A 12,213-nucleotide genomic window follows, 5' to 3' on the forward strand; every position below is an offset into this window, starting at 1 on the left:
CACTAAGACATCGGCTATTGTTTAATTTCTTTGGCAGCTTGAACAACTGTGTACTTGTGTCTATAGAAAGCATTCCCTACACACATATTCGTTCTCTCTTGAAAGCCCAGATCTGTGATCCTAGTATCACTTGGGGACCCCAAAGCCACATGCCTGGGGCCAGGCAGGGAAGCAGGCCCCACCAGCCATTCCCAACCAGAGGAGCCACTGATTCTGAACCCCACTCAGCATGCTCTGTGTTCCTGGCCCAGTGCTTCCAAAGCCTCCAGTTTTTCAAAACATGCTCCACATCCCAATTTTTAGGCAAGCGCTTCAAGCACTGAGACATCTCACCAGCTACATCCTAATGCTTCAGAGCCAAATAAAGCACATCTGTGAGGGAAGGAAAGCTGTCCCACAGGCTGCAACTTTGTCAATTTGGCCACAGCTTATTCTTGCTATCTGTTCCTTTAACTTATTTGAGAGAGGGAATGGGTGTGCCAGGGCCTTCAGCTACTGAAAACACTCCGGACACATGCACCACCTTGTGCATCTGGCTTTGTGTGTATCCTGGGGAATCAAACTTGGGTCCTTTGGCTTTGCAGGCAAGTGCCTTAACCACCACTAAGCCATCTCTCCAGTCTTCTATTACTTTTTAAATCAAGTCTGGAACTTGGTGTATTCCTCAGGAAATGTGTGTGGGGCGGGGTATGCATATTTGCATATTATACTAAATCGAGCGGTTCTGGGAACTTTCATAAAGACTCTATTATTATTTTTTTAAGTTCCCCAAACACATTAGGGGCCTAACTTACACTAGGCACTATTATTACAAAACATTTAAAAAATCTGGTTCCTTTCACAGTTTACTCTAAAATAGAAATGTACCTATGTTCTAATCAACGGGACGTGTGACAGTGGCCAATGCCATCACTTTCTTGACAGGAGACTTGCTGCGTCATTTAAAGTTACCCAGGCAGTGCGAGCAGCCTCTTCCCACCTTCTTTCAACATATGAAGCCCATTAGAGAAGACCAAGTAGGGAGAAGTGAGTGTGTTTCACCCCTCCCTACCCTGTAAAGTGCAGAAAGATGTTTCCTGTGTGATGCAGTACACCGCAGGGAAGGTTTAGGATACACTGGTGCCCTAACATTACTTACTTTTGTTGGCTTTCGGCCAGGACTATGCACCAGAGAGGCCCACGATGGACTTCCATTAGTAATGCCTTAAAGCACAATCTTACTATCTTTATAAGAGTTAACCATCTGTGTGACAATGACCCCTGATCCCAACATCCTAATACCCCAACTGTATGCAAGAGCATGGACATGTGTGAAAGCAACACCAAGGTGAGGCTTGTGAGGACAGCTTTAATGGGGCCTGTCACCTTTCAGCGACTTCACCCATGAGTTCTGTAAGGCACACTGGCTGAGGCAGCGACTTGGTGAAAAGCTGGGGCTTCCTTCTGTCTCCTGCCACCTGTCAGTGCCTTTTCTCATGGATGATTTCAGCTCTGCAGGCAGATGTGGGTTCTGGAAACATTCTGTGTTCTCTCAAATTATCCTCTCATGGACTGCTGAGAAAAAGCACAGCCTTCGGAGGTCTGGGAGGGGGTCTCTGCTGCCATCTGCTCAACTGTCATGCTTCCTAGGAGGTGGAGGACGGTTCTTGATGGTCTTACATTTGGGAACGTGTCGCTCAGCCACCTTGGGAGCAAAGTGGCGGCTACAGTGAGGGCACTGAACATAGTCTGGGTTTTCCGCAGGCAGAGTGGGAGGCAAGTCTGAGGGGTTTCCGCCTTTGGCAATGACCTGCTGTGTCTGCCGGGCCTGACGGAGGGTCCGGATGAAAGACTCGTGCTTCTGCCGCCAGGTGCTCTTTGTAGGAGCTTCCACCTGGAAGAAGAAAGAGGCAGGAACGCTCAGCCAGCATTTAGCTCATCTCCCTCCTGAGGCTCCAGGGGAAGTAAATGGGGTGTCAAACCTCCAGATCAAAAAGACCAGCAAAGACGCAACAGTCATGCTGACTGGCCACACTGAGGTACCGAGCAGGGGGCTGCGAGGAGTGAGACAAGAGCTGGAGGCAAGCCTGATTCCCAGCGGGGCCCCTGAGCAGAGGTACACGGCTGAGAACAGGCAGGACCAAGGCCTCTCTTTCACCTTGTACATCCACGTACTCAACACCCCCAGTACCATCACAGGAGAATTGGGGCTCACTTTAGAGAAATGGAACTGGGTGGGTTTCAGAGTCAGGAAACCTAGGGTAGAGAGCACAGTTATCTCAGGGCTGGAAGTGAGGAGTGGGTGCAAGCACACCTCACAAACCATGGAAATGTCAGGCTCATTCCCTTCCTCAGCTCAGCTCCCAAAGAACCAGTACACTGGCATTCTCTTGGGAAAAGACAAGTGCTTTCTGGATGAATCGCAATTCAGAGACAAATTTTCTGACACTGACTTTGGGGGAACCTCAATTACAGGGTTCACTATCTGATAACTTTAATAGGAAGGCCTTAGTGAATAAGCTCCACTTAGCTAACCTCAAATGTGAATGGCAGCCAAGGATCACCAGATATCTGATGAAAGTTCTAACAAGTAAAAGGTGTATGGGCTGCAGAGATGGCTTAGCAGACAAGGCACTTGCCTGTAAAGCCTAGGGACCTAAGTTTGATTCCCCAGTACCCACATAAAACCATATGCACAAGGTGGCACATGCATCTGGAGTTTGTTTGTAGTGACTAATGGCTCCAGGGTGCCCATTCTCATTCTCTATTTCCCCCCACCTCTTTCTCAAATAAATAAAATATTCAAAACAGATGTACCCCAAAAGGTACCACAAACAAAATCTCAGTGAACAGCAAAAAAAGAAAACCTTTTTGTTTTTGTATTCATATGTGTGATGTGTATGTGTGTGTGTGTTCATGCGTGTGTAGGTGCACATGTGTATTGTTGGTGTGCATGCATGTGTAGGACAGAGGTCAACATTGAATATCATCCTCAATCACTCTCCACCTTATTTTCCAAGATAGAACACTTCACTAAACCCAAAGCTCATCAAATTAGCTAGACAAGCTAGCCAGCAAGCCCCAGAGACTACACCCTGTCTGTCTCTCAAGTGCTGGGATTACTGGTGTACGCCACCATGTCTGGACTTTTAAAAGTATTTTATGCTGGACATGGTGGCACACACCTTTAATCCCAGCACTTGGGAGGCAGAGGTAGGAGGATCGCCACGCATTCAAGGCCACCCTGAGACTACATAGTGAATTCCAGGTCAGCCTGAGCTAGAGCAAGACCTTACCTCAAAAAAAAAAAAAAAAAAAAACATATATATATATATATATATATATATATATATACACACACACACACACACACACACACACACATATATATATATAACTTATTGATTTATTTAAAAGCAGAGAGAAAGAAGCAAGACAGAACAGGAGAGAAAATGGACATGCCAGGGCCTTCAGCCACTGCAAACAAACTCCAAACACATGTGCCACCTTGTGCATCTGGCTTTATATGAGTACTGGAGAATTGAACTTGGATCATTAGGCTTTGCAGGCAAGCGCCTTAACCGCTAAGCCATCTCTGCAGCTCTCATGTGTAGATTTTTATGTGGGTACTGGGGATCAGAACTCAGGTACTCAGGTTGCACAGCAAGCAATACTGAGCCATTTCCCCAGCCAAGGGAAGAAAAAACAACATAGGAATAAAATATTGGAAGAGAGTGCTCCATAAAAGGAGTAACTATAAAAGAGGAACAATTAGGGAAGCAGAATGATTATGACTTAAAGCTTTGATAGCCAAAAGTGAAATAAGAGTATTGTAAAATGGTATAAAGAAAAATTCTCATAATAGGAAAAAAGACTGAGTTTAGATTAGTCCAGGAAGTCCAAAAGACCAAAGGAGTTCCAAAAGAACAGAAAGCACAGCAGGAAGTTATTAAAGGGATATTTAACCGTATAGTGAAAGATCACAAGTCTTGAGATTGAAATGGCTTATGAAGTTCCAGAAAATTTCACGATTTCAGAGCAAAGAAAATACTACTAGCTTTCAGAGACATAACAAAGTAGGTTTCCCACAATGAGGTAGGAATGAAAATGGCATTAGCTTTCTCGACACTGTAAATGCTGGGTGCAGAGCTACTTATGAAGAAATGCCTTAATAGTTCTAATAAGCCAGGGTATGGTGATGCATGCCTTTAATCCCAGCCAGCACTCAGAGGCTGAGGTAGAAAAGTAACTGTGACTTTGAGGCCTGCCTGGAGCTACAAAGTGAGTTCCAAATCAGCCTGTGCTAGAGTGAGACCCTACCTTGAAAATAAAAACTGGACTGGAGAGATGGCTTAGCTGTTAAGGTGCTTGCCTGTGAAGCATAAGGATCCAGGTTCAATTCCCTAGGACTGAAGTGGTACATGCATCTGGAGTTCGTTTGCAGTGGCTAGAGGCCCCAGCATGACCATTCTGTCTGCCTCCCTCTCTTTCTCACACAAAATAACCATTTTTTTAAAAAGAAAAATTTAAAAGCTCTAATAACATCATTTCCCACCTAGAATTCTATACCAGCCAAATCATTAAACGTGAGGCTACTTTGTAGATATTTCCCTTTATTCATTCCAAGACAAATGTCCTTTGCATATTTCTTGGTAAGCTTCAACAAGACAGAATGAAAAAGAAAAGGAGCCGGGTGTGGTGATGCACGCCTTTAATCCCAGCACTCGGGAGGCAGAGGTAGGAGGATCTCTGAGAGTTCGAGGCCACCCTGAGACTTCATAGTGAATTCCAGATCAGCCTGAGCCAGAGTGAGACCTTACCTCGAGAAAAAAAAGAAAAGGGAAGACAGAGGATGAACAGAGATGAGAAGCAGAGAGCTGTCCTGGGGCAACCAGGACAACCAGTCCAGGCAGAGCAGGAGGAAACGGAATGAAGAGACATTTCCACAGGTTAGAAAAACAAACAAAAACTGATCTATTCTAGAAGGTGTTTGAACACTAACACAATCATTAACAGATGTCTGACACTGGATAGGATACTTCAGAAAAATAAATAAATATAGCTATATAGAAAACAAAGGAAATGAAAACAAAGTCAGTGATTAACTCCAAGTGCATGTGGACAGGGTAAAATTTGTTCACTCCCTAGTGAACAAAATGTACAAAAGTCAAGTAAAAGCTGATCACTGTTTTAAATCAGAACTGTGATTAAACTACAGTGGAAGGAAAGGGAGAGGGGGTGTAAGAGATCGTCACCTATGAGGTGCCCTATGAAGTCACCAAATAATGTAGAAGGTTGACAAACCAAGAAAATAAGCATATGATTTATTAATATGGAAATGCATACCTGAAGGGCCATCTAGCATAACTGGGGGCTGTTTAGGAATCAAAGAGGAAGGAAGAGGATACATGGTCATGGTTTGTTTGTTTTTTTTTTATTTTTTTATTTTTCAAGGTAGGGTCTCACTCTAGTCTAGGCTGACCTAAAATTCACTATGTAGCCTCAGGATGGCGATGCTCTGCTACATGGGGTTTTGTTTTTTTCCCCAAGGTAGGTCTCACTGCAGCTCAGGCTGACCTGGAATTCACTATGTATTCTCAGAGTGGCCTTGAACTCATAGAGATCCTCCTACCACTCACTGCCTCCCAAGTGCTGGGATTAAAGGCATGCACCACCACGCCTAGCTTTAAAATTAATCTTTAAAAGAAAAATGAGGCTAGAGAGATGGCTTAGCAGTTAAGGCGCTTGCCTGCAAAGCCAAAGGACCCAGGTTCAATTCCCCAGGACTACGTAAACCAGATGCACAAGATGGCGCATGCATCTGGTATTCATTTGTAGCAACTGAATGCCCTGGTGCACCCGTTTTCTCTCTCTCTCTTTCTCTCTTTCTATTTGCCTCTTTCTCCACTCTCAAATAAATAAAATAAAATAAAAAGAAAGTAATATTTTCAAAAAACAAAACAAAACAAATAGCTCTTGGTAACACTAAGAGACACTATCAAAAGAAAACAAAAGCCAGGCATGGTGGCACATACCTTTAATCCCAGCACTCAGGAAGCAGAGGAGGATCACTACAAGTACAAGGCCAGCCTGAGGCTACGCAGTAAATTCCAAGTCAGCCTGGCCTAGAGTGAGACTCTACCTCAAAAAAAAAAAAAGTCAAGTAGGGGAATGATCATTGAAAATATGGTAGCTATATTTAATTCTTTACCATACTGAAACAAACTTAACATGTTAAGTACAGGGTACATGGATGTGTATGGCCCTGTCTTCAAATGCTTACACTATGCTTACACTATAGCAGGCAAGCATGAGGGTGCTGGGGTTTACATGGTGATTCATTAATGTTGGAAAAATCCTGTTCTTGGAGTGCACTAGAGGAAAGTCAGCTTACAAAGGCAGAGAGCTACGGAGTAAGATGGGACAGTCCCCAAGAGGAAAGAAACTTCAGTGCAGGTCCCTTCTGCTGTGGTGTCACCAACGCAAAACTTCCCCCCAAGTAGTTCCACAAAGCTGGGGTGTCTGAGCTCAGAAACCCATTTTTTTTCACTGCTACTATACTTAGAAATGTAAGAAACACAGGATTCTTTAAGGTTATGGCCTAAAATAAATTGCTATGGTAGGGAGAGGGGATCCTCAGTGAGTTATTGAGTTGACCAAAAAGAAAACAGGAAAGAGCAGTAACTGGCCATCCTGTCATTATCTACCAGAGCTAAATGTTCTTGTTGGAAGCTGGATTTTAGGGAGATTATCTTTGAACATTGGGGAGACTTTCTTGTGGTGATCTCCCCACACTGTGTTGGAAGAAAAAAACTTTAATTATAAACTACATCTAACATCCATGGTTTTAAAGGATCCAGCAAATGGACATATAGACTGAAAAGTCTTGATGAACAGAGAGGATTGGAAAGACATGAAAACAGAAGGATGCTTTCTTATTTCTAAACTACTATTGCCATCTAAGACTTCTGAAATCATATGGCTTAGGTTTTTCCCAACCTTAATCATTTTATTATTATTATTTTTTAAAATCTTGTATTTAGGAATCGAGAAAAAGCTTAGTGGTTAAGGCACTTGCTTGAAAACCAAAGGAACCAAGTTCAATTCTCCAGGACCCACGTAAACCAGATGCACAAGGTGGCGCATGTATCTGGAGTTTGTTTGCAGTGGCTAGAGGTCCTGGCATGCCCATTCTCATTCTCTCTCTCTCTAATAAATAAATAAATAATAATATTTAAAAATAAAAAATAAAAATAAATCTTTAATTGCAAGTAGAGAGAAACAGAGATTGCTAGGTGCAGTGGCACATGCCTTTAATCTCAGCACTCAGGAGGCAGAGATAGGAGGATCACTGTGGAGGCTAGCCTGAGACTACATAGTGAATTCCAGGCCACCTTGTGCTACAGTGAGACCCTACCTCAAAAACAGAGTGAGACTCTACCTCGAAAAAAAAAAAAAAAAGAAAGAAAGAAAGAAGAAAACTAGGAGAAAAAGAAAATGAGTCCACTTTGTGCATCTGGCTCCACATGGGCATTGGGGAATTGAACATGAGTCAACAGCCTTTGCAGGCAAACGCCTTTATCACTGAGATACCTTGCCAAGTCAATTTTATTTTGTGTTGTTTTGTTTATTTGGTTTTTTTTTATTTATTTAAGAGAGAGAGAACGACAGAGAGAGAATGGGCACAGCTGGACCTCAAGCCATCACAAATGAACTCCAGATGCACGTGCCACCTTGTGCATCCAGCTTTACATGGGTTTTGGGGAATCGAACCTGGGTCCTTTGGCTTTGCAGGCAAGAGCCTTAACCATTAAAGCCATCTCTCCAGCTGCCAAAGGACCCAGATTCAATTCTCCAGGACCCATGTAAGCCAGATACACAAGGTGGTGCATGCATCTGAAGTTTGTTTGTAACCATGGAGGCCCTGGCATGCCCATTCTCTCCTCTCTCTCTGCCTCTCTCTCTCTCAAATAAATAAAAATATTTTTTAAAATCATAGAAGCCAGACATGGTAGTGCATGCCTTTAATCCCAGCACTCGAGAGGCAGAGGTAGGAGGCTTGCTGTGAGTTTGAGGCCACCCTGAGACTACAGAGTGAGTTCCAGGTCAGCCTGGGCTACAGTGAGACCCTACCTCATAAAACCAGAAAAAAAAAATCATAGAGATGTCCACTCTTCATATCATCATTATTATTTTGGTTTTTTGAGGTACAGTCTCACTCTAGCCCAGGCTGACCTGGACTCCTTATTCTTGTGTACTGGGTCTCTTGCTGCGCTTAGATTTGGCTAGGCAAGCCATTAAGTTCTAGTGGTTCTCTTGTCTCTGCCCTCCTAGCATTGGGATTACATGTGATGTTTCCCTACGTCACATTTTAGGTGGGTGCTGGGTTTGTCCTCCATGTTTACAAGGGAAGCACTGCCCACTGAGCTATCTCCCCAGCCTCCTGAACCTGTTTTCTTTTTTCTTTCTTTCTTTTTTTTTTTTTTTTTTTGAGGAAGGGTTTCACTGCAGCTGAAGCTGACCTGGAATTCACTATGTAGTCTCAGGGTGGCCTCAAACCTATGATGGTCCTCCTACCTCTGCCTCCCAAGTGCTGGGATTAAAGGTGTGTGCTACCACACCTGGCTTGAATTTTTTTTTTAATGGATAAAATGAGAGATAATGAGATCCTCACAGAACTGCCATGACAGAGGTTGGCAGACAGTAGTAACCAAAACTTGTTGGGCTATCTTAGCAGTTAAGGGGTTTGCCTGCAAAGCCACAGGACCTTGGTTGGATTCCCCAGGACCCTCATAAGTCAGATGCACAAGGTGGCCCATGTGTCTGGAGTTCCTTTGCAGTGGCTAAATGCTGTGGTGCTCTCATTCTCTCTCTCTCTCTTTTCCTGTCTCCCTCTCTCTGCCTCTTTCTCTCTCTCTCTCTCTCTCTCTCTCTCTCTCTCTCTCCCACAAATTAAAAAAAAAAAAATTGTTAACTCTCCCTTCCATTCTACATGACACCAGGGACATAGCAGGGCCTTACAAGACTCTCCACACAAAGTCAACGCCAGGAGGCTCTTATTACCTTGGCTGTGGCTGGCCCTTTCCAGTTCAAGTACTGCTCTAGTTCTGTGCCCTTGGCTCGGGCCCTGGAGGAGTCAAACACTTTCCTCTTGGACCTCTGCATCCGGCCGCAGACGGTGGAGTGTCTCTCCAGCCTGAGCAAGAGAAAAGTGCGTCCACAGTGGTGGCACTTGCCCAGCTCTGCTGCTTCTGAAGAGCAGCTGGACCCCAAGGAGCTGGGTGTCCTGAACAGGCTCGAACTTGGGTTAGAAACCCGTAAAGCACTGCCCACCTCTTCTGAAGGCTGAGGGAACTGCTCTGCCAATGGCCCTGAGGCTCGGTCTCGGATTTTGTTATTGCTTGCCATTAGCCTTTCCCTTTTGAGTCTCTGCATTCCATAATCAGAGAACTGGAATGGACTAGAACTTTCTTGAGGCTGTCCCCAAGTGTCATCATCTCCTTGGTCTTCACTGAGCACCTGCTCAGACCTGAATTCCAGGGAGAAGACGGGTTTGTATGCACCGTGGCTGCTGCTACCTTTAACTCTCCTGGCGAGCACCATTCTCTGTAGTCCTCTGTCTTCGTTTTCCTTGGCCTGTTCCTTTTCCCTCTGGATCCTTCGAAGACCCGCCTCTGTCTTCTTCAGCTTTTCTCTCAGGAGAATCTCCTTTCTTCGGATCTCTCTCTGTAAGCTCTCTCCTGCAGCTTCTAGTCTTTGGATCTGTGTCCGCTCCATCCTATGGAGGTCTGCCATGGCCTTCTCCACCTGCATGGCTGCAAGAACGGATGAATTCGCCCAGCTCCTCAAACCGAAGTTACTGTCTGGTAACTCTCTTGGCTGAGGGGATCTTGGGTAGACATTCTGGTCCCCATCAGTGCCTGCCTCACCCATACTACGGGACTTCCGATGGACCATGGGTTTCAGTGGGTATGCCCGATCCACTCCAATTCGCTTCTTTGCAAAGGGAATGAAGTCTTGGTCATTTGCTTTGGGGTAACGAGATTGAGGGCTTGATGGATAAAACAAACCCTTTCCTTGACCCTGGGGATTTCTGCCTGGGGCTTGCTGGCTGATTTCAGCACTGTGGGGATAGGTGTTCCATTTGGGCTGGGCGCAGACATCATCCAGCTCCACCTCTCTGCTGTTCAAAACCTTCTGCTGGAAAGTGTTCCTCAGGTGCCCTGCTGAGGACCGCTGGGAAGAGTCACCTTGTTCATAAGGGTCTTGCTTGGTCGAGTGGAGCCCTGGAGCTTCCGTTTTATTATGTGGGAACATAATGCCCACAGGCAGATGTGGAGCCAACTGGAGACCAGCCATTCAGGGCCTGGACTGCAGCCTAGGAGAAATTTAAGCCAGATACATGTGAAGAATTTATCAGAGGTTCTGTCTCAGTAAAGTGTCTCTACATTTACCCTACCCATGTTTCCCTTCCACCATTCTAGGGACAGTCATGCTGAATCTACCTGCACTTTCCTTCAGTAAGCCCTGGGTGACTAATAATTTTGTGCCAGACATTGTTAAGCCCTGAGGATTTAAAAGAAAATGTGTGCCAGACATGGTGACACATGCTTTAATCCCAGCACCTGGGAAGCAGAGATAGGAGGATCGCTGTGAGTTTCAGGCCACCCTGAGATTACATAGTGAATTCCAGATCAGCCTGGGCTAGAGTGAGACCCTACTTGAAAAACCGAAAAAAAAAAAAAAATCAATAAAAAGTGGGCTGGAGAGATGGTTCAGTGGTTAAGCTGCAGAGCCTAACTACCCAAGTTCAGTTCCCCAGTACCCACATTGAGTCAAATGCACAAAGTCCGTTTGAAGCGGCTGGAGGCCCCAGTACGCACATTCTCTCTGTGTCTGGCTTCTATCTCTCTAGGCTTGCAAATAAATAAAAACTTTTAAAAAATACAATTTAAAGCCCGGTGTGGTGGCACACGCCTTTGATCCCAGCACTCAGGAGGCCGTGGTAGGAGGACTGCGGTGAGCTGGAGGCCAACCTGAGAGGACATAGTGAATTCCAGGTTAGCCTGGGCTAGTGCAGGACCCTACCTTGAAGAAGAAAAAAAAATTGTTTTAAAATGTGACACGAGTGTTCCTGCTTTCCTTCGCCGTTGCAGTAGGTGAAAGAGACTTAAAGGTCACCTATGTCACAAAACAAGCCACCTTCCCTTAATGATCCCAGTCCTTCGCTTGCAAACTGCAGTGCTCGCTCTTGGCCCTCGACCACCATTGTACTGGTGAGGCCCTGTGACGGTGACTGGCTCTAAGCCCTCCTCCCATGGCTCCAAAGGGCACAGGGACCGCCCCGGCCTGAAGCAGGTGCCTGGCTGTCAAACCCCCACGCAAGGAAGCCCCGGGGGCACTGGTGGCACAAGGCTGGTCACTTGAGAGGTGCGGCGCGGGGATGCGGGGTGGCACCTGCCGGGGCCCCAGGCTGCTTTAGGTGCGGAAGTCGCAGACGTGTCTAGAGGTCAGGCTGCCCTCGCTGGGGACTACGACTTTTGGGGGGGGGGGGACAGACACTCGCTCTGCAGACCCTCGGGCCCTGGGGGAGGAAGAGGTATCGATCCCACGTCTCCCCCGCCCTTCCGCGTACCTGAGGCTCGTGGGGACCGCTCCAGCTCAGGGAAAACCTAGTTTTCCACACCTGCCCACCCCTAACCGACGGCCGCGCAGGCGCCTCTGTTATCCCGGTTGCCTGGAGACCAGGCGCGGGGCGCTGCCAGCCCCGCCTCCCGCCGCGAACTTGGCCTGGGGGCGCGCGCAGGCGCAGTCCGCGCGGGGGACGGTAGGGGGAGGGGTGGGCGCGACCCCGAGGGTCACTCGAAGCGGTGTCCAGCCAGTCCTGCCGCCGCTCAGCTCAGCCTTGCCCTTGGGGAGGGAGGGAGGGAGGAAGAGGAATGGGAGAGGCTTTGCTGACACTCCATCAAAGAACTTGTATTTTTTTTTTTTTTTTTCTGAGAAGGATGCTCCCAGACCTTAGGGTGTGTCCTTGTCTGGAGAAGGGCGGAGCCCCGCGATGGGCCGCCGGGTCCCGGGGTCCGCCCGGCTGGCGGGAGCCGGCCTGCTGCTGATGATCGTCTTTCTGAGCTCGCCCGGCTGCCCAGCACGGTCCCCAGGTACAGCCGGGCTCCCCCCACCCCTACATCCCCCCGCAGTCCCTGAAAGCTTGCTGACAGATTTTATTTTATTCGT

General features: G+C 46.7%; 1 protein-coding gene across 2 annotated transcripts; it reads right to left on the reverse strand.

Moving 5' to 3' along the window:
- Nucleotides 1–1,328: 1,328 nt before the first annotated feature.
- Nucleotides 1,329–11,711, reverse strand: Zc2hc1c (zinc finger C2HC-type containing 1C). 2 transcript variants are annotated; one of them, XM_045154847.1, is made up of 3 exons: nucleotides 11,615–11,711; nucleotides 9,558–10,357; nucleotides 1,329–1,873 (listed from the first exon to the last, which is right to left on the reverse strand). In XM_045154847.1, exons 2-3 carry the CDS (start codon nucleotides 10,336–10,338, stop codon nucleotides 1,704–1,706), a joined length of 951 nt encoding a protein of 316 aa, XP_045010782.1. In that variant the 5' UTR covers nucleotides 10,339–10,357; nucleotides 11,615–11,711; the 3' UTR covers nucleotides 1,329–1,703. The 2 variants fall into 2 exon arrangements, with proteins under 2 accessions (XP_045010782.1, XP_045010781.1); XM_045154846.1 differs by having other exon boundaries at nucleotides 9,043–10,357.
- Nucleotides 11,712–12,213: the final 502 nt, after the last annotated feature.

The sequence above is a fragment of the Jaculus jaculus genome, chromosome 7 (genome assembly GCF_020740685.1).
Source record: "Jaculus jaculus isolate mJacJac1 chromosome 7, mJacJac1.mat.Y.cur, whole genome shotgun sequence".
NCBI lineage: Eukaryota > Metazoa > Chordata > Mammalia > Rodentia > Dipodidae > Jaculus > Jaculus jaculus.

What these genes read in the sequence shown, in the direction of transcription:
- Zc2hc1c (XM_045154846.1), bottom strand. Translation starts at nt 10,338, where the DNA reads ATGGCTGGTCTCCAGTTGGCTCCACATCTGCCTGTGGGCATTATGTTC. An exon ending in AAGGGCCAGCCACAGCCAAG is followed by an intron (nt 1,874 to 9,042) that starts GTAATAAGAGCC and finishes TTCTTCTTCCAG; the next exon opens with GTGGAAGCTCCTACAAAGAG.